General features: G+C 41.6%; 2 protein-coding genes and 1 long non-coding RNA gene across 4 annotated transcripts; 2 read left to right on the top strand and 1 right to left on the bottom strand.

Annotated features, from left to right (window-relative positions):
- The first annotated feature begins 11 nt into the window (after nt 1-11).
- Nucleotides 12-8,692, top strand: POLG2 (DNA polymerase gamma 2, accessory subunit). Its single transcript, XM_082212568.1, has 8 exons — nt 12-712; nt 2,881-3,001; nt 3,158-3,263; nt 4,459-4,632; nt 5,158-5,298; nt 6,251-6,331; nt 6,923-7,023; nt 8,498-8,692. Exons 1-8 carry the CDS (start codon nt 115-117, stop codon nt 8,661-8,663), a joined length of 1,488 nt encoding a protein of 495 aa, XP_082068694.1. The 5' UTR covers nt 12-114; the 3' UTR covers nt 8,664-8,692.
- On the bottom strand, nt 7,819-21,479 carry MILR1 (mast cell immunoglobulin like receptor 1). Of its 2 annotated transcripts, XM_082212877.1 has the most exons (8): nt 21,375-21,479; nt 21,228-21,284; nt 19,017-19,331; nt 18,154-18,276; nt 13,684-13,767; nt 12,105-12,167; nt 10,248-10,307; nt 7,819-9,450 (listed from the first exon to the last, which is right to left on the bottom strand). In XM_082212877.1, exons 1-7 carry the CDS (start codon nt 21,415-21,417, stop codon nt 10,252-10,254), a joined length of 741 nt encoding a protein of 246 aa, XP_082069003.1. In that variant the 5' UTR covers nt 21,418-21,479; the 3' UTR covers nt 7,819-9,450; nt 10,248-10,251. The 2 variants fall into 2 exon arrangements, with proteins under 2 accessions (XP_082069003.1, XP_082069004.1); XM_082212878.1 differs by lacking the exon at nt 18,154-18,276.
- LOC309526730 lies at nt 14,724-27,845 on the top strand. Its single transcript, XR_014216888.1, has 3 exons — nt 14,724-15,361; nt 20,530-20,664; nt 27,396-27,845. It is a non-coding gene; the product is annotated as an uncharacterized lncRNA (long non-coding RNA).
- The last annotated feature ends 116 nt before the right edge of the window (nt 27,846-27,961 follow it).

Raw genomic sequence — 27,961 nt, 5'->3', positions numbered from 1 at the left:
CTGCGTTCCAGCCCACGGGGCCTGAGAAGCCGCGCAAGCGCTACGCGGCTCGCCTGTTGTTTCTTTTTTAAAAAAGGGGGCGGGGCCAGCAGAGCGCCGCCGCGCTTAAGAGACATGTTACCCCGCCGCTTCGTTTCCTTCTTCAGCACCGGTGGCGGAGCGCGGTGCTGCGGTCTCCGCAGGGTCCAAAAGCTCGTCCGACGCGGGTGGCCGGAGGGAGAGAGGCTCCTGACAGGAGAGCGCGGGGGGCAGCCGCCGGGGCGTTTCCTGAGCGGCTCTGCGGGCCCTGTGTCTTCATCCCCCGGCAGCGCCGACGAGGAGCCCCGCGGCTTTCCCGAAGCGCTCCTGGGCTTGTGTCGGAGGAGGCGCTTCCTGCGAGGAGCCGAAGGTCCCCAGAAGCTCACCTGGGACTCTCACCTGAGCGGGGAGCACCCGGGATTGGGGCCTCTGGGCGTCGAGCTGAGGAAGAACCTCGCCGCCCGGTGGTGGGAGTCCGTGGTCACATCCAGGGAGCAGGTGCTGGGGGTGGATGGCCCGCTCTGCCACTCACCCCTCGCGGGCCAAGGGCCGCCCGCCGAGGCTCTCCTTGCGCTTCGCCCCAGAGGCGTTCGGGAAATGTTGGAGAATGACCAGCTAAGCAAAGAGCAGGTGCTGGGCTCTCTGAGGAAGATGCTGGAGGCGTCTGGGGTGCTGCGGGACAGCCTCCTTCACGGTATGGCTCTCTGTCTCTCTCTTTCCAGAATGCCATGCCCAAGTTTTATCACGGATGGAGGGGTTGTATTAGGATGGCAGCCCCTTAACACAGGTCCTCTTATACAGTAGTAGGTTTGCAGACGAAAGATATGGTGAAAAGGCAACCGTTCGAAATGGTGAAAAGCATCTTGAAAAGGTTCCTTCCTTCTCTCATCTGCAGGAGCGAGAAAGTTAACATAAGGACCCACAAAGGGAGAGGGGGGAAGTCCAGGGGAATTGACGGAATTCTCTTTATTTTGGTTGTTTGACAATTGTAACTTTTGAAATTTGAAAAACTAGTTTTTAAAATAAACAAATAAAAAGGTTCCTTTCTAGTCGCAGGGGGTGGGGGGGAATATGAAGCAAATCATCAGCCCAGATTAAAAGATGTTTAAAAGGCTGGGGTGAATAAAAAAGTATTTTTTAACTTTCTTTGCACTCCTATAAAAAGTTCAGCCTGCATCTTTGACTGCAGTAATTCCTCCTCTTTTCTTTTTTAAAGATGGAAAGGTGAGGTTGAGCAGCATCAGCTCAGCCAAAAACAAAGAAGCAAAAAGGAAAGATGTCATTTTAACAGATGGCAAAGGTCTATTTGGCAAAGTGTTTTGTGACTATTCCGAAATGAAGGTGTTTATGTTGGCAGATTTGCTGTGTAGTAGTGCCATCCTCCAAAATTAACAAACCAGGAGCTGTCTTTGATATACAGCCTGGCTGAAAGATATGCCTACTAGGTCATCTTCAAACCCTTTTTCAACAAACCTGGTATTAAAATAGTATAAGGACAAGCAGATGAAGGTTATGTTATTGACCGTTTGTACTGTTTTATAACTTGCAGCAACAAACACTGATAATTGAGATACCAATAGAAAACTTTGGTGAATAAAAAAAGATTTCACCTATTTATTATGCAGACGCCTTGTTTCAGAGTAAGCATCTTGAAGTGTTATATGAAACACTTGTTTGTTTGTTTTTAAAGTAATATTTATTAGAATTTCAAGTAATACAAAAAACAAAAAAGAAAAAAGAAAAAAAAATAAAGAATTCATTCTTTACAATCCCATTTTCAATAACTTCTTTCCGAAACTTCCCCTCACCTCCCCTTCTTGTATTCCAAGTCCAAATATTTATCCAACAAGTTCTTATCTCTAAATTCTTAACCTTAATTTGTTATTATGCTTATTTATATTAAATTTTTACCCTTAATTCATTATTATATTTAACTCAGTTTATATATCAACTTTTCACTTATATACCTCAATCATTTATAGAGAACTTTTTCTAAGGTCAACCCTATTTCCCTTCCACGGATTCCCCATTCTTATACTAATAGCAACACAAAATTAAACACCGAATGATAAAGATCAAGCCCCCTTTGGATTTCCAAACCCCACCCTCCCTTCCCCGGGTTTGATCCTATATGAAACACTTGTTGTGCTGCATTTCATTATGGAAAATGCAGGCATTTAGACAGCTGGTTGATTTATGAATTCAGCATTGGCTGCTTCTGAAGTTGCAGTGCCCAAAGACTTGCTCACGTTTGGGTATTAGGTTAACAGTGGAGCGTTCTGGGGAGTTGGCTGTGTTGAATTAGTTACGATGAATTCTGCCAAACTTGCAGCTGTAACTCCAAAGCTGTGTGACAGATTTATTTATTTTTGGTCAAAAGTGCCTTTCCACCACCCCACACAATTTAAAGTTTAGTGCTGAGGTTGATGGGATATGCAACTCCCCAAGTACAGCTAAGGTTCTGCTAACCCTCTGGAAAATATAGTTAAGGTTTTTGTGTCTCTGAATGAGTGCATGCTGGAATGTGTCTATTCTATCACATGTTTATATTATGATATTGGAACTTTGAGTTGAAAGAAGGTACATTTTTTAACACTTCTCTGAAAATACAGGCACAAAACATATTTAAAACATAGCACTAAACTCAGAAGTAACCCAGTGTACAGTTGTATATAACAAAGTAATTGTAAGTTTGTGTGAAAAGGTAGTGTATAGGTGTGACACTACTTGGTGGAGTTGCTAAATTTTGCCCTAGGCTGTCTATGTTCCAGATTCTTTTCCATTATAAAACAGATTAGCATATAGGAGCTGTTAACACTTCCTATGAATGCTGAAGCCTTTTTATTATTTATTTATTGATAGGTGCCTTACAGCAATACATTGAGTGCCTGGAACTGGTCAACAAGAGATTGCCTTTTGGTGTTGCTCAGATAGGAGTATGTTTCCATCCAGTAAGAAATAATGAAAACGAGAATTACATGAGGTACTGTAAGTTACGTTCCTAAATAGGCTTTGGTAGAATATTTGGCCACAGGTGCTTATCTCTGCATGTCTGTTCTATTTCTGGAAGAAAAATAATCTCTTCCATTTATTTGTGTTTTAAAGTGTTAATTTGATGGCCTCCTGCTGTTTTTTAAAGAACAGGTGAAAGCACGATGACTTCCCTAGTGTGGTACAGCTCTGCTAGAACTGCTGGACAGTGGCTGGACTACTGGTTACGTCAGCGTCTCCAGTGGTGGAGAAAGGTATTCAGTATAGTACTTGCATTATAAGCTTTTAAGGTACAAAGAGAGTGAATTGTCTGCCACTGTTTTTATATACCCTAAGGAGGCTGATGAAGGTTAAAAGGCTGTAGGTCATTGCCCTCAATATTAGAATAATGATGAACAAACCCACTTTTAGCACTCAAGCAACCATTTGCTTAATTTAAAATATATGAAGCCAACAAGATCCTCAGTTAGACTTGCAAGTAGTTCTGCCTCCTGCAGTCACTAAAAATTAGATCCAACTATATGCAAGCATGTGACTTACTAAAAATTCTTCTGGACTGGCAACTAACGTAGAATTATTTGCAAGCTTTCCAAACAAAAAGTAGTCCAGCAAAAGGAAAGTGAGGCGTTGCTGCTGCAATCCTACTTGGCGTTTTATATTTCAGCTTGCTACATTATCTTTCACAGTCTGTGTATGGTTCCTTCCCACTAATGCTAGGGTAGTATTCTTGTCACCTCTGACCTCCGTCTGACATGAGAAGAAATTGTGAAGCGTTGGCATTAGTCACCTGTGCTTTATCAGCCAAGTTCTCACCCTTACACATGCCGTCCCCCCCATGAAATTACAGCTGAAATTTCCCCTTGTTTCTTTTACTCCACACCCTGTCTCCACTGATATACACTCCATCTATTCCTTGCATTGGAGTAGGTTGTGGAACGTGTGACTGCACTGTGCCAAAGAAGCAGTTTTTGCCAGGATTTAGGCAGGGCTAATCTTCTCCCTTGCTCCCTGCTACAGTTCTAATAATGCCCCCAGGGCAGGGGTCAGCCTGTTTAGGACTTGAGAGCACTTTTGCAAACTGGAGAAATTGTGGTGGGCAACACCTATCCTATTGGCTATAATGGAATGCTTATTTCATGCATAATTTCATCAAAGATAGGGACGCTGTATTGCCCAGGAAGGAATGGTGTGGGTGCACTCGTGGGGGTCACATTGGTGACCCCAGCATAGTGGCTACTGGTTGTTGTGCATTAAATGTGTGTCTCGTTTGTCCTTGAGCCACAGCCGATATACAGACATGTCATTTTCTGTCAGAGTGAAAAGACAGCTAACTAGAGAATAAGGTTAAACATTAATGCATATGCTTCTGTTTAGACCAGGAAAAAACACAATGTAGTTGGCATAAATGTCATCTGTACATTCATAGATCCTTCTGTTACTTTTCTGTAGTTTGCAATAAGCCCGTCCAGCTTCACCAGTAGTGATCATCATGATGAAGAAGGAAGAAGAAGAAGCAATCTCTATTATAACTTTCCTTGGGGGAAGGAAGTCATAGAAACTCTGAGCAACCTAGGGGATAACGAACTGCTACAAATGTATACAGGAAAAGAATCCAGTTTGCATGTAAGTTTTATTAAATTTATTTTATTTTAAGAACATTTCTAGCCAGCTTTTCAGCCCCAGACAAGGGCTCCCAAAGTGGTTTACAATATGCACTGCTTAACTAATATACATTCAAATGAAGAAGATGGGATAAAAACTTTGCCCGGGCGACAGTTTCAAGACTATGAATGAGCAACAAGACTCGGAAGTAGAAGCAATCCCCCAATTCAAAGTCACTAAGTACAGAATTATCATGAAAGTGGCAAGCAGGAGGGCAGCAGGTGCTGAGTGGCGTGTTTCTTTCCTTGGAAATGAGCAAATGAAATATGCAGACACTTTTTCTCATCACACATTCCAGCTCTTTTAGAAACACGTTTTAACCTATCTTTCCCCTTCTCCCCCCCCATCACGTGAACTCTTTTTTCAATCGAGTCAGCACGTCAAATGAAAGGGAGTTAATCTGCTTCTTTACATCTTTCTTATTGTAGAATGCATTCATGAGTTTTAAAGATTGCCAAATGCACATTTTTGTTTCTTCTCCTTCAGGGGCGAGATGGGAGGAAGAATGTTGTTCCTCATATCCTGTCTGTGAGTGGCAATCTGGACTGTGGAGTGTTAGCATATCTCTGTGATGGTATGCAGTTGGCTGAAAATGCTTCAACAAGGAAGAAAGCTCTGCAGAGAAAGGTGATCTTCCTCTTAATGCATATGCAGGCCAGCTAGGAGGTTGAAAAATTAATATACACTGTGGCAGCCTATAACTAAAACACTTGGGTCACTCCTCCACAGATGAAAACTAATGGGCATTATTCTTGTGTTGGATTGTGACCTAGCATATTGCATTATGTGATTAGAGTATTGAATTTTCTATAAAAGGTGATATTGCCCATATTCACTCACCATTATAAAGCATATTCCAGTGCCAAGTGAATGAACAGCAGCAAGCACCGGGCTCAAATGCTACTGAGTTCTGAAAGTTTGTTTTTGCCTTTGATTAAGTGCAGCCTAGCAGTTCGAAAGCACGTCAAAATGCAAGTAGATAAATAGGTACCGCTCCAGCGGGAAGGTAAACGGTGTTTCCGTGCGCTGCTCCAGTTCGCCAGAAGTGGCTTAGTCATGCTGGCCACATGACCCGGAAGCTGTACGCCTGCTCCCTCGGCCAATAAAGCGAGATGAGTGCCGCAACCCCAGAGTTGGTCATGACTGGACCTAATGGTCAGGGGTCCCTTTACCTTTAAATGCAGCTTGTTGTGTTATATGCAGCCAGAACTGTAATTGAACTCAACTAAGGTTAGTTTAAGCAAGCCTACTTCAGTTGTTAGAATTTGAACCAGCCATCGCTAATGTTAACCAGTTTGTCAGTTCAGACAACACAACAAACTGGTCAAGCAAAATGGCAGTTAAGCTGCCAAGCTCCTCATTCTTGCGCACACAGGAAGGGCAGGGGAAGCATGCAGTCCTGAGAATGTATACATTCCCATTCTCTTTCTTAGGCTTAATTGGCAACGTTAATTCCCTGGCTTGGGCTCCATTTCCCATGAGTTCAAAAATAAAAATGAACATTACATACTGCCAGTGATTTGTATAGTCCTGGGAATGTTTCATGGTTGTGTATCTCTTTTACTGTTTTGTATTTCAGGTACTTAAACTTCACCCATGTTTGACACCAATCAAAGTAGCTTTGGATGTGGGAAGAGGCCCTACAATAGAGCTGAGGCAGGTAAGCTATGAAAGTAGGTATGCTTGTTTTATTCTAATGCAGGAGTTTTAATGTAGATAAGCACAACTTCAGTTAATTTGGCTCAAATGTTGCATCAAATCTTTTTGTCCTAGCTGCTATGAAAGGCACTGGCCTTGTTTGGCCAACCAACGGATTACTTAAGTAGGATTGCACAAATGTGCAGGTTCTCAGAGTCCCTTGATTAGGCATGTATAAATCTTGTCCCTAGTTATAACTTTCTTGCAGGAGTTGTACTGGGGAGAAACTTCACACAGCTGATGATCCTAGGGATTAGCATTAATTGCTTAGGAAGCAAAGTAACTGTATACAAAATAAAGAAGAAAAATATTTCATCAGTTCCTAAGTAAATTTCTATTGCCAAAAACAAGGAAATGTCAAATATATTTGAGGTAAATGAACCAAGATTAAATTGTTGGCATTAGGTGATTTCTTTTTTGGCTCTTTCTCCTCCAGAATGTATCTTGAATGTTTTTACATCATTAATGCTGTCAATTAATTTATTATAATTAAAAAGCTACTCTTGTTTTCCAGTTTAACATTCCAATCACTGACAGTGTTTCCTTCTCGTAGGTGTGCAAGGGATTGTTCAATGAATTGTTAGAAAATGGGATTTCTGTTTGGCCTGGATATCTTGAAACTGTGCAGTCGTCACTGGAGCAGCTTTTTGCAAAGTAAGAAACATGGGATCGTAGAGCTGGAAGAGACCACAAGGATCATCCATTCCAACCCCCTGCAATACAGGAACATTTTGCCCAATGTGGGAATAAAACTGTGATATAAAATCCAGGCACTGGTCCAGAGACCACATAACCTCTCCTGATTCAGATGTTATGGAGAAATAGTGCTGATCGCGCCCTTCCCCCAAACTTCTAATGACCACTCCCAGCAGCAGCTTATAGCTATTACGTAGCATTAGCTATAAGAGAGTACTCTGCAGCACCCCATAATGTAACCATTAGGCAGCCAAAAAGCACTCTTCCAATGCTGCTCTCTGGAGCCTGCCCAGAGGTAGGACCAGAACAGCTGTGACGCAGCATCCCCAATTCCTATTCCCCAGAGCCAGTAGGATACCACGGCCAATGGTATCAAAAGCTGAAGAGAGATTCAAGAGCAGGAGCAAGGTCCCGCTCCCAATGTCCCACGCTCTGCAGAGATTAGGGTTGCCATATGTCCGGAATTTCCCTGACATAGTCGGTATTCTGTCCTTGTAAACAGTGTCTGGGCAGAAATCGCCGAAAGTGTAGATTTTGATGAATTTCATTAAAATTAGCTCAAAAACTCTTTTTTAGCCAAAGAAGCTCAACAACCTTTGTGTCCAGATTTTCACTTTTTGAAATATGGCAACCCTAGTGGAGGTCCTTTGACAGGGTGACCAAGGTGGGCTCACTGCCATCTTTTAATAATAATTTGTTACAATATACTCAGTACACTGTCTTGCTTGCCTTTAAAAAAACAACCTGAACTGCTTTTGAGAAAATCTATTTTTTATTATCTTAGCATTGCAAATACTTTTGCAGTGGGTCATCACACTTCCACAGCCCTTCTCCCACCAACATGCTATAGCCCTAAACTGTTTTGTGGCTCCTACACTGGCTCACAAATTGGTATAGACTTCTATTGCTGTTCTCAGGTTGGGAAAGCAAGATACGGGAATACCAAGGCTGTTCGTGCTCTCTGTTTTATCCTTAAAAGTTCAGGGATAGCAGGGTGGTGGCCTGTGGGAGATGAACAGAATAGTAAATGGTGGTTGGGAAAGAAGGAGCCCTGTGCAGTTTGTCCCTCATCGTCTTGTCTTAGAGACAGTGGGCAAACTGCACCTCTACATTACCTTCATCTGCTCCAATACTGAGTGACTCACTTGGCGTGAAATTGATCTTGGGTTAACGATGGCAACATTGAATCCTAAAAATCTTTTCAACAGGTCAATTAGTAAACAAACCCTTTTTCCCCCAAGGAGAAGTGAATGCCTTATAGCAATATTTCTGTAAGTTATTTTTAAAAACCACAAACTCCTGGAAAGTGATGGTTTTTAATGTACAGAATGCCTAGCGGATTCTTTCAGTGTGCCTCCCCTAATATAAATTTGTCATACTGCTACTGAATACAAGAGCACCAGTTCCACAGGCTTGGTTTTTTTGTTTGCAGGTATGATGAAATGAGTATCCTCTTCACAATCCTTGTCAGTGATACCACACTAGAGAATGGTGTGGTCCAGCTAAGGAACAGAGACACCACAATGAAAGAAATGATGCATATATCCCGATTAAAGGACTTCTTAACCAAGTACATTTCAGCAGCTAAAAACATCTGAGCTTACAATAAAGACCAATTCTCTCCTTCCTGAATGAATGGATCTTTTCCCTGGTTGTAGCTAACAAAAGCCAGGAAAATTGACTTTTTTTCTGATACATTGTTCTGTTCGCTAGGGGGCTCTCTTGCATCATGCGATAAGATGAGGCAAAACCATGCAAATGGAAAGCCACAGCTTTCAGTTCATAGTAACATTACAAAACATCTAAGAAGCAGAGGGCAAGAAAAGATATAATGATCCTTTGATAACTAGCAGTTTGGAGCCTTCCAGACCCCAGGAGATCTTAATTTTATCACAACATAGCAACATCTTTATCTGAAAGGAATTAGTGCACTGTTGATCAATAAATTTGTCTTTTTATATAGTAGAAATAGGCATGGATGACTTGTGTGCAGTGGAGCAGCTGTCATCTGAACATGGACCCACCCTAAACTTGTTAGCCAAATTAATTCTGCTTCCATTTTCAACATAAGCATATATAAATGGCATTCCCATAAACTGGAATATACATTAGCTTAAGTGTCCCAGGTTCATATGCAAAATCATTCTCCATTGTAATTGAATGGGGGGGGGGGGAGAGACTTGGAACCAATGAAGTGAGGTGGTGGTTTTCCACTTCCTTGATTGCTGATTTGTCAGTTTGAATAAATGCTGAACATCAGGTTGGAGACACGTAGCAGGGGCAAGCAGGTAATATTGAACTTGTCAAAAGGTAAAGGAAAGGTTCTAGATCTGCTGTGTAATCTTGGCTGTAGTATCTTGAGACAACTGGTATCAAACTAGAGTCCTGTAAAGACAAACAAACAGACATAGGCTTTGTTGAATATTCTAAAGCTACTGGGAAACAGTCAGGTTTAGAGGAACAATTGGCAGCTTCCTACTGGTTGGGTAATCTAATCAATATATGAAAAACAGTTCTTAAGAGATTAGGTGGAGTGGTGGGGAGTAAGGCAGTGACTGCAAAAAAATAATGAGTGCGATATATATATTATATGAAAGGATTATTGAAAAAAATGAAGGTTTCGCTGCTGTTTCTACACTCTTGAGTAGTATGCCTTTTTGTTTGTGGTTCCTTCCTACACCCCATATCCCCCCCCCAAGGCGTTGCAAATCACTAGAAACTACTGGTATTTTTGGATATAATACTCGAGCTTCAGTTTTTTAAGCTTCCTCCTCCCTTTATGTGTTCTGAATCCCTCTCTTTTGCATCCAAATTATGGTTTGTGCATGTCCTCCAAACCACATTTATAAATCATAGCTTGGTTCTGGTGGTCTGTAATATAGAATGAAATAGTAGAGTGTTGGGGACAACAACAATGACAAAATGAGACCAAGTCTTGCTTTTGTCTGAACCAAACTTTGGATATTACATTTTGTCTGAACCAAACTTTGGACATTACATTGCTGAATTGGCTATCTAGCATTTAAGAGAAAAAGAGGGTACTATCTTTAACACATGACAAATAGTAAGTAAATTAAAGATTTGTGCCTACCCACTACAGGCAGAAACATGATCAAAATGGACATAATCGGAGAATCTGAAAAAACCCCAGTTGCTTGTGAAGAACGAGGAAGGAACTGTACCTTTTTATCTTCGGATGACAACTTCTGCATAGTCCACAGTACTATCCCCACCAAGGATCACTAGAATAAATAAGAAATGAACTTAAGGCTGCATACACACTATATATTTGAAGCACAATATTTACATCAAGTAATTCTGGGAACTGTAGTTTACCTCTCCCAGTGTTTCAATTCCCAGCAACCCTTAACAAATTGCAGTGCCCAGAACTGTTTGAGGGAGCAAGTGCTTTGAATATGCTTTAAAGGCATAATGTGTATATAACCTTAGTCATATCAGTTTCCATGTTGGTATATCCTGCCATTCCATAACTTACAGGTAGCATCACATTCATGTAATTCAGGGAAGCAGCATAGTTCCAGGTTTCAGTGGGGGACCTTCCATGTCTTCCCATCTAAACTTGAAAAAATGTAGGGTGCAATCCAATAGTACTTGCCATGTGCATTCTCTGCTAATTTTGGTGTCAGTTGTGGATAGCAACTTGTACCTTCAAGTGTTTGCATTTTTAAAAAGACATTTTTGCTATAATATGAACTGAAAGGTATTTGTAATGTGTGTCTAAAATACATTTTTTTGTGTGAATTTTCTCCTACCTATTTGCGGGGACAATGCCTATTTATAAATCCTCCATTTCTTCTATGTAAAATGTTTCTTTTTCAGTAGGGCCAGAATTCCTTAAGAACTCGTTGTAAACAGAGCACAGCATCTTGTGAGATACCAGTTTGCAGCAGTCATTATAATAAGGCTGCAATCCTTCACAAGATAACAGCTGTGTTACTACTACTACTACTACTACAACAACAACAACAACTTTTATTTACGTATATCCCGCCCTCGCTGGCCAAGACCGGGCTCAGGGTGGCTAACATCAAATATCTAATACATTACAACATAAGATCAAACCATCAGTTGAAATACAGCTTAAAATCAGAATAAAATCAGATGGCAATCCATGAATTATAACTATAACTACTTTACTATAAAGTAAAGCTCTCCACAAACAAACATGAAATGCAAGAATATGAATGTTCCTCAATGTCACTGTAGACCAGCCTGTTTGTAACAAGCAGAGAACTCACCATAAAGTAGCAAAGGATGCATTGGGTACAAATCTGGAGTTCTGTACTATGTTAATTAAAAAATATCTCCGTTCAATTCTTTCTCTCCTAGGAAGTTAATTCCATTGAGCTAAATAGGATATTCACAGCATAAGACTGCAGCCTTAGACTGCTTATTTAGGACAGAGATGGGGAACCTGTGGCCCTCCAGATGTTGAACTACAAATCTCATTAGCCACAGCCAGCATTGCTAGCGATCAGGGGTGGTGGTAGTTAGTCCAGCAACATCTAGAGGGCATAGGTTCTCTATTACTGCTTCGAGGTAAGGTATTTTGGGGTAATTCCAAAAAATCATATATATATTGCTGTGCTCACTAACATGGTTGTAAGCAGTAATGAATCATAAAACTGGTTTCAAAACTGAAATGAAGCTAAATAAATATTTTCAGTACCACTAATATTGCATGGTGGGGGCTATTTCTCTTTCAATATATCATCATTTCTTAAAGGTTGCAAACAAAACTAAATGTTTTGTCCTTTTAATTTTTTTGTTTTTGAAATGAAAGTTCGTGGAGTTTTGAAGATTTTCTCATATTGATTGAGTTTGGACATTATTTTTAATCATAATGCGCATGAGCTGCATGCTGGTAGTTCTTTTTCACTTCTTTCTTTGTTTAGTATTAACTCACTAGTGCACATAATCTAATATAGTTTGCTTTTAGTAGGATTGTCCAACTCAGGAGGGCAAACCTGTATTCAACCTAGCATTGCTTTATTTAGGGAATTCAAGATAGACTTTACCATTTCTGTTGTCTTCCTTCTTGGTTTTAAGTTTCACATTGCAATACTCATTTTCTTCACATACTGAATAGAATGCAAGAAAGAATAAGTGAAAAGATGAGTTAACTGGCATTTCTGGTCTGCAAAAACAGTTCATTTTTTTATATGTTCTGCCTCAAATCAGAAATTATGTTCTTCATCCTTAAATCCATGGTCTTGAAAGGTCAGGAATGTGATGTCCGAAATGGGACTATTTAACAAAACTGAAATTAAATCTCTGTTAAGATACAGGGAAATACTAAATATAATTCTCAATTGTATGGTTCCCAGGATGAGGTTTTAATGATTGATAGGAATGAAACTGGGCATATTTTGTACTTCTGGAAGTGCTAAAATTGCTTTTCTATTTATCCCTTTTCAGGAAAGAGTTATTGGAGTTTGGGTTTGTTGGTTCTTTGCATTTACTCCTTCACATGAAAGAGTTCCTTATTCTTAGCTCTTTTCAGGAATATGTTCCATGTATATGAGAAAAGGTACCTGTAGTTGCTATGAATGCCCCTCATATTGGGGACCGCCTCTCCTGGTATGCCCCACGGAAGACCTTAAGGTCCATAAATAGCAACAGCCTAGAGGTCCCGGGCCCTAAGGAAGTTAGATTATCCTCAACACTGGCTCCGGCCTGGTGGAACGCTCTGTCTCATGAGACCAGGGCCCTGCAGGATCTGATTTCTTTCCGCAGGGCCTGTAAGACAGAGTTGTTCCACCTGGCCTTTGGCTTAGAATCAGTTTGATTCCCTCCCCCACCTTTCTTTTTCCTTTCTCCTCCTGTGAAGACCTGCATCCTAATGTTTTAATGTTGTATTTTAATCTTGTTTTTTAAATTGTATTTTAATCAACATGTTTTTATTATTGGTTGTTAGCCGCCCTGAGCCCAGTCTTGGCTGGGGAGGCCGGGGTATAAATAACAATTATTATTATTATTATTATTATTATTATTATTATTATTATTATATCTACCTTGAGGCTTTGGAACACAGGGAGATACAAGTCTACATAAATCTTCAGTCTCTCCTGTTCTTGAGCCTTATGATTTCAGCATTAGGCCTACTCCAACTCTTTTCAGCCCTGTTTTCTATTCTCTCTTCTCAGCCAGCTTTCAAAGCTCTTTGCACAAGCTCCCGATAGTCAACTGGCTATACAGTTTGGACCATTGGCACATGTCATTCTACACACAGGGCTACACACATTCTACTGCAGGGTCTCAAGGCAGTATATCATGTGCTGCTTCTGTATGAGCTATAATGTCCTTTATAACATGTGCCTAAAAGATTTGTCGTGTGTGTTTCCACCCCCCTACCCCCTGTGGCGATGTTACAACAAAGGATTTGTAAAATATTCATTCCCCTTGCCATATAGAGCCAGAATTCCTAGAACCAAATCTTGTTTCTTTCAATAGAATATTTTGTCTTGCTTTCCAGAGTGGCTGGGTCAACCCAGTCAGATGTGTGGGGTATAAATAGTAAAATTATCATTACGGAATGGGATGTGCCTATTTTCACCGGGAAAATGTTAGGAGGGTATGGAATTGCTCGGTCTTTACCAGTATCATAAACATCACCGTTGTCACTGCTTGGGCGACGGGCTGAAAAGACAACAGCTGGTTTGCTGCCTCTACTCTGTTTTCCTGTGAAATAAAAGCAAAATACAGTGATAGGGTTAAAATGTGTTTCTAATAAGCAAGGCCTTGCTTTCCCCTGTGAAGTGCATCCTCTTCTCTTGGCTCTACGTCACGGGTGACGAATTTGGGTCAAATTTAATCCAGTTGGGGGAGCCCAGAGAGACATGGACAAAATAATGTGCATGGGCTGATACGGACTGAGCAATTGAAGGATGAAGTGGGAGAAAGCCCTCTGAAGGTTGCATGTTCTTGCCAAGGTTGTCGCTCCCCTAGTACGAGGAGGAGAAAGATGGGTGGTGGAAAGGGAGCTGCAGAGAGATGGAAAGTGGGTGGCAGTAAGAGATACAGTGGTACCTCAGGTTACATACGCTTCAGGTTACACACTCCGCTAACCCAGAAATAGTGCTTCAGGTTAAGAACTTGGCTTCAGGATGAGAACAGAAATTGTGCTGCTGCGGCGCGGCGGCAGCAGGAGGCCCCATTAGCTAAAGTGGTGCTTCAGGTTAAGAACAGTTTCAGGTTAAGTACAGATCTCCAGAACGAATTAAGTACTTATCCCGAGGTACCACTGTAATAGTAAGCCTGATCTCCGCAGGCCCTGCCCATTGCCAGCATGCCACCCTGACAGGCTTCCCTCAAGGGATGAGGCCTACAACAAAAGGTTCCCTGCGCTTGCATTAAATACCGGAACCATTTCAATTTAGCAGTCAAACAAACGTGCTATACCAGTCTTACATAGGTGGGTGAGGGACCTCAGGCCTTGGCTGTCAATGCAGCCCTTGACACTTATCTTTACAAGTCTCAAGGCTTTCTCCAGGACATACTAATAATAATAATAATAATAATTTATTATTTATACCCCGCCCATCTGGCTGGGCCTCCCCAGCCACTCTGGGCGGCTTCCATAAAAACCAAAAATACAATACCCATACATACCCATAGGAACATAGGAAACTGCCTCATCCTGAGTCAGGCCACTGGCCCAACTAACGCCATGTTGTCTACTCTTGACTGACGGCGAGTAGTCTCCAATGACATTCTAGTCAGAGAAGACCAACCGAAATGAAAGAGCCGGAGTTAGTCCTGTCTATAACTTCAGCGGGTCTGTTCTAAGTAAGGAACAGGGGTAAAATCCCGGGCCTAGGCGGAAAAACCAAGCGATGCTTTACGAGATGAATTTTGGCATCTTGGCGGACCAGAGAGGTAGCTACCAGGTTGCTAAACCCCGGGTTTTCTATAGGCCTTTGTGAAAAGGATTAAGGCGCCCGGAGACCAGAATGACTAGGCCCCAGTTCACATTGCCACAGTGGCAAAGAGAAGCTTATTGCATGAGAATGCATGTCGCCGCCTCTTGTTTGGCCTAGAACACGTTTCAAGGCGAAGTTAACAACATGGAGTGCAGATGCGATCTGGGGCGAAAGAAAAGCGAGGAAAGGTCAGGGAAGTTAATTCAACCTAGGCTTAGTTTCAAAATCGCTGTGTGATTCTGAGTGACGTTGTCAAAGCTGGCTGTCAGATGCTCAAGCACTTCTATTAGGAGGAAAAGCTGATAAGGATTTTGCCGAAGCACAAAGATGTCGCCACACCAGCGCTACTCAAGGTAAGGAAAGATTGCTCTCTCATTATCGAATGCTTCGTTGTGAATTAGTTTGCCAGTACAGTCAGCACACCAGAATAAAACTGCATGGTTTTTTTTAACTTTTCATCTTTGTGAGTGTAAAACCAAATGCGAAGCGCTTGTTCCCTCAAACCTTAAGTTAATATTTGTGTGTACCATGTGCTAGGGTACATGATTTGCAGAAGGTTTAGGAGCGCCATGAATTTTCTAGACAGAAATATGTTTGTCTTGCCAGGGAAGGGTTCAGCCTAGCCTCCCTTGGAAGGGAGTTGATTTGATTTGATTTGATTTGATTTGATGTGATTGAATTTATACCCAGAGGTCTCAGGGCGGTTCACAGAACAAAACCAGAATATAAAACCATAAAAAATATAATCAAAATAAAAACAACAACCCAATAACATCCCCTCCCCCAATACCTCAGCAGCACGCTGAGAAAGCCCTCTCTTGTATCCTCGCCAACATGTCTCGGAGGGTGATGGGTCCAAGAGAAAGGCCTCTTACCTAGATCTCAAACCCTAGGCACATTTGTATGGGAGTATATGGTCTCTCAGAACATCGAGATCCAAGCCGTTATTTAAGTTGTTAGAAGATATGTTAAATAAAAAATGAATATATATCATATATCATGCTATGCTTTGCAAAAACACTTTCCACCTAGACGGGTGAAACTAACACCCTTGAGTAACACCTGCCTTTAAATGCATTTGACGCTGCAACTTTTTTAAAAAATCATGTGCTTGTTATAAGTTTAGCTTGTGTGGAGTGCTGAGTGTTGCCAGGAAGCAATGCCTTTTTGGGCAAAGTGCAGCAACTTTTTGATTTATTTATTTTTGTTGTTGTTGTAGCCCCCAGTGACGGGGAATTCTGAAAGAGTGTGTTGGAAATCTTCTACATCCTCTGATACACATGTTGGGTTGCCATGCACCTGGAATTTCCTGGACATAGATGGGACTTGGCCGTCTCTGGACAGAAATCGCTTTAGAGTCCGGTAAAATCCAGATGTATGGCAACCCACATTGGAAGTGTAAAGGTAAAGGTACCCCTGCCCGTACGGGCCAGTCTTGACAGACTCTAGGGTTGTGCGCTCATCTCACTCTAGAGGCCGGGAGCCAGCGCTGTCCACAGACACTTCCAGGTCACGGGGCCAGCGTGACAAGCTGTATCTGGCGAGCCAGCGCAGCACACGGAACGCCATTTATCTTCCCGCTAGTAAGCGGTCCCTATAGGTTGGTAGGCGCTGGGACCGAGCAACAGGAGCGCACCCCGCTGCGGGGATTCGAACCGCCGACCTGACGATCAGCAAGTCCTAGGCACTGAGGTTTTACCCACAGCGCCACCCGCGTCCCTCATTGGAAGTGTAGGTTTTGGCAAATTTCCTTTTTAAAAAAAGTTCAACAACTTTGGGCAAAACTAAATAAAAGGCTCAGCAACATTTGTGTCTGGATTTTCGCTTTTTAAAATATGGCAACCCTATATTGGAGGGCATGGGTGGATTCTGTATGCTTAATTGCAACTCCTTTAGATAAGATTGTCATTGCTGTGGAGTCTTTGAATAAGCTAAATTTGTCTCTACAGACATCTTTTGTGTTGTGGGGTGTTTTGGAATATATCACATCATTCAAGTGCATAATCATGGCACCAATCTGGTAAAAGTCGCTGGTTTCAGTTGACTACAGACATAAACTGCTATAAGCTTTGAGATACTGCCGCTGATGTCAATAACATTAAAAGCTAGTTAGCTGAATTAACATTAATTCAAGAAAACGAAAATGCCCACTCCGTGGCATTGCTATTGCCAATATCATGAATATCAAGCCAGAATTTACAGAGAGGTGCTTAAGAAGAGGAAATAATTTCATGATGAAATGACAGAAACAGTGGCAGAAATCCAAAGGATCTATTCAAGACAGATGTTTTTATGTAATTGTTGATAATCTAATTTCCAGTCTTAAAAATCATTATGAAGTTGTGGGGCTTTTAGACGAGAAACTTTGGGTTTCTGTGGGCATACACCAAAATGACTAAAAACCAGGTGGAGTAAATGTGCAAGTCCTTCACCAAAGAGCACCAAATCACAACAGATTTGTTTAAAGAAGTGAAGTATCTGAAAGCAATTCATTTGTTTCCCTTTGGAAAAACCGTTTGGAACCATTTAACCCAGGGGTCAGGAACCTTTTTCAGCCATGAGTTGGTCCACCGTCCCTCAGACCTTGTGAGGGGCTGGACTATATTTTGAAAAAAAATATGAACGAATTCCTATGCCCCACAAATAATCCAGAGATGCATTTTAAATAAAAGGACACATTCTACTCATGTAAAAACACACTGATTCCTGGACCGTCTGCAGGCCAGATTGAGAAGGCAGTTGAGCCGCATCTAGCCCACAGGCCTTAGGTTGCCTACCCTTGAATTAACCTCTCAAATAAGATTAATGAACTTAACATTTCAAGCTTATTTGTGCAGTTCATATCTTTTGCACTCTTGCAGTGACGGTAGCTAAAGCAAAGAGGTCACTGGGCACTTTGGCGTGTGTTCAAAAATAGGTCAAGAGCACATCACAGTTTTTGGAACCTTGGTCACTGAATCAAAACAGGAAAGAAAACTAAACTTTAATTATAACATTTAAACATTTCCTAATAGAAAAACCTGCACAGGGCTGTTAAATGTGTTGTAGGCAGATAGACTGATGGCCAGTAGTGTGATATCAGAAATTAAAGTCTAAAAAACAACAAAAAGGGATCCTCGTATAGGTAAAGCAGAGTCATACTTACTTGCTTTACACCAAGGAAGAATCAGCAGTGCAATTGCTGCACTTACTGCTAGCAGCAACAGCAGCAGAAGCAAGGGAGGCACAATGTATGCTACCAAGTTTTTATTCTTTTTCTCTTCTGCCACTGGGAGAAATATAATCATATGGATGTTAGGTAAACATGGATGAGGTTCCTGTCCAAATGGGATGCATTTTTAAGTAAAATGAAACAACAACAGCAACTAAATAGATTCTAGATTGTTTAAAATTTGTGCAAGAGGGGGCATTCTGGCAACTTTCCATGTACAGTCCCCACACCATTACAAATAGTTCTCCAATTCCAAGATTTGGGAGGAGGCTGCTAGGGGGAAGAAACTTCCATTTCCTCATAAGCAGAACTCTGTGCCGTTCACAGAAAGGAAGTTAGCCTAAGCCAATGCTTTTTAACCATGGGTGCAGCCTTAAGCCTGTCAGTAGGGACGACTCTTCTTATACAAGCCATATTCCACTCAAAGCTCTGCTGGGCAATCCCTGGTTTTTGCTGGTGTTTAGTCCCAGGTTGTTGTTTTTGTGTGTGTGTCCCATTCTTATGTCTTTAAGTGCATTTTCCTTTTAACCTTTAGTTTGCTCGTTAGCCATGGATGTTCGTATGGCAAATGTAGACTCTGGCCCTGCGTGCAGAAGTCTTTCTTTTTGAATTTGGGCGCACTGGCTTTTCAGGTGCAAATGTCACCTGTCATGACAGGCTCTTGGGTTCATACAAGCTGTAGGTTCTCAGCATGGCAGGCTCATAATTGATGAGAACACAATGAGGATTCCCAACTGACACTTTTCAAGACCACCCCCTAAAACCAGAACTCTCTAGATATTAGAAAATACACATACCTTTTAATGTAATGTTGAGTCCATGGCTGTATTGGATTTCATTAAATCTTTCAGCTTTACATTTATATTCACCCAGATCGCTGGTCGACATGACTGTGAGGTTAAACACAGCCCTTTCTTCTGTCCTCTTCATTGTTACAAAGCCTACAGCCTTAAACCGGTTTCTGAGAAGTGTGTAGTTAATTGGCAGCCAATCAGTCTTTGAGTAGTAGCACACCAGGATCACATTCCCGCCTATGATGGTTTCGTTTGGATGGCTGCAAATGCTGAAAACAGCTTTGGACCCTGGGCAAGTAGCGAAATTGTCAGGCACATCTGTAATGAGAAGTCAAGAAGCAAACAACTCGTTAGAATATGCTGTGTGCTGAATTGGAAAATGCATTTGGACACTGTTGCTCTGCTGCCTAGCAGCTGGTTTTTGCGTTGTGGCATTGAGTGCCTGTGGAACACGGTAGTTCCATATAGACATCCTGATCAATATCACTAGACCATGAATTGATAAGATAACCTCTGGAAGATATCTAAGTGTCTTCTGGCAGTGAATTCCATTAATTCCAAATGGCAGTGGGGGAATTTGGAGCAGGGGAAATGATAGTCTCAAACGTATTCTGTCCTAGTGCTTCTCTACTCCAATCCTGACCCTACCCAGCCTTCCTTCATCCCTTCCATAAGGGCAAAGACACTGCAGAGGGGGAGAATCAGCTTTCAGGAGTGAGTTGCAATGGACATTGTAAAAGGGGGGGGGGGAGAGAAGAGAGGTAGAACACCCTGTACATTTGCTCTACTTCATGGGTAGGCAAACTAAAGCCCAGGGGCCAGATCCAGCCCAATCGCCTTCTAAATCCAGCCCGTGGACGGTCTGGGAATCAGCATGTTTTTACATGAGTGGAATGTGTCCTTTTATTTAAAATGCATCTCTGGGTTATTTGTGGGGCCTACCTGGTGTTTTTACATGAGTAGAATGTGTGATTTTATTTAAAATGCATGTCTGGGTTATTTATGAGGCATAGGAATTCATCCCCCCCCAATATAGTCCGCCCCCCCTCAAGGTCTGAGGGACAGTGGACCCGGCCCCCTGCTGAAAAACTTTGCTGACCCCTGCTCTACTTCACCCCCCCCCTCACAAATCAACATTTCCCAAAGTAAAACAATCCCTGCTGTGTCATAACTTTTATGTACATCTTTGTGTGTAGCACATGACCAACCCCGAGGTCTTTACCAGTTATCAAAAGCTTGGGCAGAAAAGTATTAGCAGTAGGAATTGTAGCAATTCACTTATATTCTGCTCTTGTACAGACACACTCAGAGAGTGGTTTACAGCAAGAAAGAGAGAAATACATAACCATAAAATACATTGAAACCTATACTACAAATTAACAGCAGCAATGTCACAATATATAGCTGTAAAACCCAGCACATAGAGAAAATCCCTACTTGACAAGTTATTTTACCGTAAGCCTTAATCAAAACTTTAGATCAGATTTGAACAGATGATTCTATATTTTCTGCTCAGATTGGTGTTTGATACAAAGAGGTTTCCAGGAAAGAGAAAGGTGAAGAAAGACCTCAGGACTTTTTGAGGCTGGAGACTTCTCCACCCCTCACCCCAAGTGATATACCATTAAGTCTCTTGTGGGATGGACTTCAGGTGACAGAGGGAGGGAGGGAGGCAGTTCGCCTTATTTTCCTCCACCAGAACAAATGTTTCTCAACCTTTTTAAACCCACATCCACTTTTAGCTAACATAAATATCCCACAGCCCTTCAAACCTAGCTCTCCTAATTCTTTTTTTAAATTTCCAAGTGGATTGAAATTTTGTGACTTTTAATTTTGTACTTACAGTGTTTTTGGAAACACCCCCCCCAATAGCTTCATATACTCCTTTGGGGGTGTCCTCTAGTTGAGAAACACTGACCTTCACTATCTTTTCTCCCACTACAGGGCTATTCTACTACCAGCTTCCCTCTGGGAAGGATCCTGATGACCTTTTCTATTTTGATATTGTTTGTTGTGGGTTTTTAAAACAATTTAAATGAGATACAAGTAACTGAAATAAAGTACATTAGAATTATTGCACTAAGTAAGTAAGAATTATTGCAATGCGCCAAGGCTAAGATAATTTACTGATCTTACATACATATAATTGAACATACCATCTATTCTAGTATACCATTTTGAATCTCACTACTGTAAGTTGAAGGAGAAACTTACCTTTTTTATCAACATTCTTACCCCTCCCATGATCCAGGTTGGGTAGACCTGAATGAGCTGAAAGAAGAAAAAAGAACATTGAGTGAGGTTAATCAAATGGGCAGCACTGTAGAAATAGGCACCACTAATAACAGGAGTATTTCATACCACATACTAAAGGGAGACACACAAACACTAAGCACTTCAGCATTTTTAGCAAGAATGGAGAAGTGGTTTAGTTTTCATCCTCAAAGCAGTGGTTCTGCTAAATAAGTATTGTCTGAATAACGTTGAGCAATAAATATGAGGAAGCTGATTTAGGGGAAATAGATTTCTGTTTGCTGAAAGAAAGAAAAAAAAAGTCTTGACATTTATCTTGTATTCAGATTCAAGCTTGATTGTTCTGATGATCAAACATACATACTACCTAGTATTCGGAAAGTGAGTTGTGAGGGATCTCAGACTGTATAAATGCACTGTATAAATGACTTGAGAAAGATCAGCCTCCAATGCAAACTGCATTGCTTCACCCACACAGCCCTTTGCAGCTTGAGTTGCTGGCTCAGACAGCTATTTTGCATGTATGTGGAAGGGGGAAGCTGGACTGTAGTGCAGCTGGAAGAAAAGGAGAACAGAAGAGAAAGCGTAGGAAATGACGTTTTGGTTAGAAAATGACTTTCAAGTCAGCACAGGCACTTGGGTATTGTACAGGCATCCCTGTTGTACAGGCATCGGCAAACTCTGGCCTTCCAGATGTTTGGGACTACAATTCCCACCATCCCTGACCACTAGTCCTGTTAGCTAGGGATGATGGGAATTGTAGTCCCAAACATCTGGTGGGCTGGAGTTTGCCTATCCCTGCTGTTGTGGAAGCCCCTCTCATCCCAAGTAAGACTGGTGCCCACTCATTTGAGTTTATGACACCAGCCAAAGGTGCTAAAGACTTATGTATTTGTCTAGGCCATTGGGTGAAAAGAATTTATTTATATCATTAGAGGAGCACAGCCACTGCTGAACCACAGCCAGCCCATTTCAGTCAGCCACACAATCGAGAGTGAAGGAGAAACTGCCTTTGCTCATTAGCAGTGAAAGGCTATGGAAGGAAAGGGTCTGATCAGCTGCACTGAACTGCCCACTAGATGGTGCCATTATGCAATTCAGTGGATTTAAAATGACTGTTTCAGCACACGCAAAAGGATATTTTGCACAGGCAAAAGGTAATTTTGTGTTCTTTCGGCATTGCTATTTCTGGCGGATATTTTCATCTCTTCAAAGGGGTGTGTTCTTAAAGGCATTTGGTTGGGCACAGTATGGACAGCATGCAGAGCTATATGAACCTTTTGGTCTGATTCAACAAGGCTCTTCTTAGTTCTTAAGGCAAGCTGATAAAACATCAGCCTCTAGTACCCTCTAGTAATGCATACAATGATATATATTGACAACAAACCGGGGTGGAATCTACGCACCCATAAAAAACGCTGCGAAAATGCTTTTTTAAAAAAATGTTTTTGGGGAAAAAAAACAATCTATTGAATTTGCCATAGCTCACCATCGCCATCTAGTGTCACATTTGTAATATTGCACTTTACAACACACTTAAAACATTTTATTTGCAGCTGTAAAGCTGAGTCCAGGGTACGGACGTGAAACACTTCCAGCAAGCCTTTTAAGTAGAGCACTTTGCTAGTTTGCACGTTTTAAATACGTTTTTAGTGTTTTATATCCTGTTGTTTGCGGCCCTGAACTCCTTTGGAAGGAAGAGTGGGATATATATTAAAAGCATCAGCAGCTATTCCAGCCCATCGATTTCCACTGGGGAGTTAAGTGTAGACATAGTCCTCTATCTTTGAAACCAATGGGACTTTGAAGTGCTTTAACTTTGGCTGGATTCCACCTGAAATATTTCAGATAAGTTATTTAGGTAGTGAATGGCAGGTGGGGGATACTAATGTAGATAAATTTATTATATTCAAATTCAGATTTATTAGTAAAGGTAGCCCTGAACCTAAGCATTTTATAGCTATATCGTGGAACCTGGGGGTGGGGTACTCTGTGTTTTGGAAGTGAGAAATGTGTCCTTTTGCCTTTCCTTGCTCCTGCGACATCCCTGTATACTGCAAGATTTTTAAAAATTTTCCAAATCCTCAAAGAAAAAACTTTTAGGGGCTTGAGCAAGCTAGTTTCCTCTTCTCTTTCCTACCCCATCAGCTCCATTCTTCTTTTTTGCCCCCCAACATTCTCCACAGACATGAATAAGCTTAGCAGGTACTCAGGCTGTTCCTCCATGTCTTCTGCATACCTCCTGAGTTCCCTAGAAACCACCATCTCATTTTTTTTTTTATGGCTCCATTTAATTTCCAATCTGACGGGCACTCCAACAGCCAAGTTCGCAATTAAAAGGAATGATGAATCATATGCAATCCTAGCCATTACGTCTTGACCTTCAGCGTCATACGTTTCCTCACATCACGAAATTGGTCTTGGTTCAGTCTAAACGAAAACAATCATCTGACAAGACAGTGAATGGATGAGCAATAGGCTTCATGATTCCCTTTCCCCTTGACCGCAGGTCATGGGATTGGTAATAGGAAAAAGTATACTGTACATTGTCATGACACCGAGTTTTGTAGTGATGCAGCTGATAACGCATTTTATATAGACCCTTTTCACCAGTAAATGCAATTAACAACCACCAGATGGCATAAAAGGTGTCTGGGTTTTTTCCTTTCCTTTCAGCACCATTACATTATGGGTTATTTCCTCAGACCACCTCTGTACATTTTTATACCATATGTCTACTTCAAAACCCTATAGATTGTGCCACATTTGGGCAATGGATAGTTTCACTGCAGCAAGCAAAAATATCAGGAGACGTATTGTCTCAACAGACTTATTAGGCCCCACTGGACTTCCTAGTCTTAACAGACTTATGGTCAAGCTTTTAAAATGCATTAACCCAATCATAAAAGCCTGTTAGAGCCGTGGACAAGGTAAACCTTTAAAGTAACAGAAAGGAAGGAAGGAAGACTATTCCAGGAGAGAAGAATAATTATTTTATGGCCATCACTTTTGATGAGCTATTTAAAGCCTAAAATAGCGGCATGTTTCTAGCCAGCATGTTTATGAAGGAAAATTTCTATTATTGTGTGTATTTCTATTTATATTATTCTGGGTGTTTTTCTTCATTGTGTGGTTTTCCAAGCAAGTGGCAGGTTATACACTGCTCTTCCCCAGCTATTTAAAAGCTCTCGATTTTATTTCTTGATTTGAAGGTTATGACTTTGAGCCCCAAGATTCTTGTTTAAGGAACTTCACTTTTTGTTGTTGTTGTTTATTGATGGAAACAAGAATACAACAATGGCAATGATAATACAAAGGTTTTGGATCTTTGCCAGGACAATATGGTATACCAATTAATGTCCACTGCTAAAACACAAAAAAATAGATCTCCCCTTATGTTTCTGACCCATGAAGGAAGCTGAATAAGCAACAGCACATTGAACACCAATGTTGATTATGTTGATGTTGACTGATGCATTATTATTTCAATTTATTGGTCACCTAATGCACCACACCTCTGGGAAATGTAAATAATACAACAGCTATCAGATGTAACAATAAAACAATATTCCCCGGCCCACACAGAGAGAAGGAGCTGTAAGCATGATAATCACAATCCCTCAAAAGCCTGGGAAAAGAGATTTGTCCGAACCTATCACTGAAAGGATGTTAATGTTGGCAGTAGTCAGGCTTCACTGGGGAGAGCATTCCATCACTGCAGTGTTGGAGTGGTGAAGGTCAAAACTGAAAAGGTCCTCTTCTTTGTTGCTGCCCTCCAAACCACTCTCAGAGGGGGCAACTGGAAAATGGCCTCTAATTGATTGATTGATTGATTGATTGATTGATTGATTATTCTATACCTCTTAATATATTTTAAAATATCTCTAAGCGGTGTACAGAAAACGGAAGCGACAACAGGCAACTTAAAAAAAAAATTACAAAAATACACAGCTACATAAAACATGCTACATTGTTATATACAAATACAGTGGTACCTCGGGTTACATACGTTTCAGGTTACATATGCTGCAGGTTACAGACTCCGCTAACCCAGAAATATTGCCTCGGGTTAAGAACTTTGCTTCAGGATGAGAACAGAAATCGTGCTCCGGCGGCATGGCAGCAACAGGAGGCCCCATTAGCTAAAGTGGTGCTTCAGGTTAAGAACAGTTTCAGGTTAAGAATGGACCTCCAGAACGAATTAAGTACTTAACCCGAGGTACCACTGTATATAAAAATCAGTATCAATTCATGTTGCTTCTTACACTCCCTTCCTCTCAGCCTCTGTGTTCTCATCCAGGGTCCAAACAAACTCTCTGTGCCAAATATGTTTATTGATTTTCCATAATTTTAAACAAATTGTCACCAAATCAATACAAATTATATACAAATTTAAAAGCTGACTCCCCCGCCCCCCTGATGTCCCTTGTATTTTCCTCTCCCCTTTGCTGCTCCCAGTAAAATAACTTTTCCAAGTATCATTTCAAAATAGTACATTCATCCCTTCTCCCTACACATCACCTGTTCAATTACCAATTTCTGTCATGGCTTTTATACATTGTTACAACCTGTCCTGAAAACAGTCTAGCTGAGTTAATCCTCTTTTATCTCTCTATAGTAGTCATACATCAATTTTGAAACATATCCTTCTGATACCTCTTGAGTAACACTTTGCCTGAGAAAAACAGATCTTGCTTCCTCCCAGACAACATATAGTCATACCTTGGTTCTCAAACGCCTTGGTACGCGTACGTTTTGGCTCTTGAACGCCGAAAACCTGGAAGTGAGTGTTCCGGTTTTCAAATGTTCTTTGGAAGCCAAACTTCTGACACACCTTCCACGGCTTCCAATTGAGTGCAGGATGCTCCTGCAGCCAATCAGAAGCCGCACCTTGGTTTTTGAATGTTTTCGGAAGTCGAACAGACTTCCGGAACAGATTACGTTCGAGAACCAAGGTACGACTGTACACACATTAGGGACAAACAAACTTTTAGCTCACCCATAAGTCACACAACGAAAAGAGTTCCTGGAAATCATGGATTTCACCCTAGTCTCTCATTCTTGACTTGCTTTTTATGGACAGAACCAAGGTGGATGGTACTTCCTCAGGCTGCCCACATTTATGTCCCATTCAGCTGCACTCTGCACCCCCAGTTCCAGGTACAGCAGGTTTCCTATGGGGTCCAAAGGATCAGAAAAGCCTTCCCCCTCCCTCCACTCTCAGCTCTTTCTTCACCCTCTGTTTTCTCCTCCTCCTGCTGCTGCTTTGGTCTGATTCAGAGGGATAATGAATGTAAGATCTAGGTATTGTCTGGTTCAACTTGGAAGAGGCTTATCGGGTGAGGCATTCCATTAGATTGTGGAGTCCTGAGCCAGGTAATATTTTGTAGCTTAAAACCAGTGCTTTCAGTTGAATGCAGAAATGTATAGGCAGCTAGTACAACTGTGTCAAACCACTTTGCTTAGCAGTCTGGCTTCCACATTCTGTATGAGCTGCAGTTTCTGAGTCATCTTCAGAGGCAGCCCCACACATAGCACATTGCAGTAATCCAGTCCAGAGGTTACTAGAGCATAGATTACTGGAGCCAGGTCATTCCTATCTAGATAAGAGCATAGCTGGGCTACCAGCCTCAGCTGGTAGAAGGCACTTGAGTGCCTCTGTGACCACTGTGCCTTCAGTATCAGTAGAGAACCCTCAAGCATGATCCAGCCAAAACCAAGCATTTTCAAAGCATTTTCAAAGACCAATGATTTAGGGATAGTACTGTATCTAAGTTTGTGTTGTCAGTTTGTGCTATTATTGTTATTGTGGGGTTTTTTTGTACAGTGGTACCTTGGGTTACATATGCTTCAGGTTACATACGCTTCAGGTCACAGACTCCGCTAACCCAGAAATAGTACCTCGGGTTAAGAACTTTGCTTCAGGATGAGAACAGAAATTGTGCCCCGGTGGCGCGGCAGCAGCGGGAGGCCCCATTGGCTAAAGTGGTGCTTCAGGTTAAGAACAGTTTCAGGTTAAGAATGGACCTCCGGAACGAATTAAGTACTTAACCCGAGGTACCACTGTAATAATAAAAAAAGACCAATGATTTAAAACATGGTGATAGAGACATGCTTGAAACATTCTAGGTAAAACTGGACTTAAAAGTGTTGCATCACATCCTTTGGCTGCATCACAGTCACACAGACTGATCTAAACAACAACGTTGCTGACCGATGAAGTCCCCACTGCTGTTCCAGTCACAACATCCAACTAACAATGGCCCCGTGGTTGGTAGAAGGGCTGCATGCAGAACCCGTATGACGCAGGCTTCCAAAGAGAAAGATTAAACTCCTGCTGTGGCACCAGGTTTTCCACACCCAAAGAACACTGGGCAGTTTGTATGCAGCATATTTGTACCAGGTCGGGAGTTAGCGAGAGGAATAAGCATGCTGGAAGGCAGCCATGTAGATACGGAAGAACGGACACTGCTACAGCAAGTTCACAGGAGATAAGCACTGTGACCTGGCCCAGTGGGAAACAGGAGCTATTGACTTCACTCTCATACTTTGGAAGATCCAAGTGTGGCCTCTGCAAGACTGAATGTATGTCGCTGATAATGAAGAAGAAGGCTATCATTATCTGCTAGCCACAATGGCAATATTTTATCTCCAGTGTCAGAGGCAGTGTGCCTCTGGATACTAGTTGCTATACA

Source organism: Podarcis vaucheri (assembly GCF_965113315.1).
Source record: "Podarcis vaucheri genome assembly, chromosome: 2".
Classification (NCBI taxonomy): domain Eukaryota; kingdom Metazoa; phylum Chordata; class Lepidosauria; order Squamata; family Lacertidae; genus Podarcis; species Podarcis vaucheri.
This window is presented reverse-complemented; position numbering and strand designations above follow the sequence as displayed.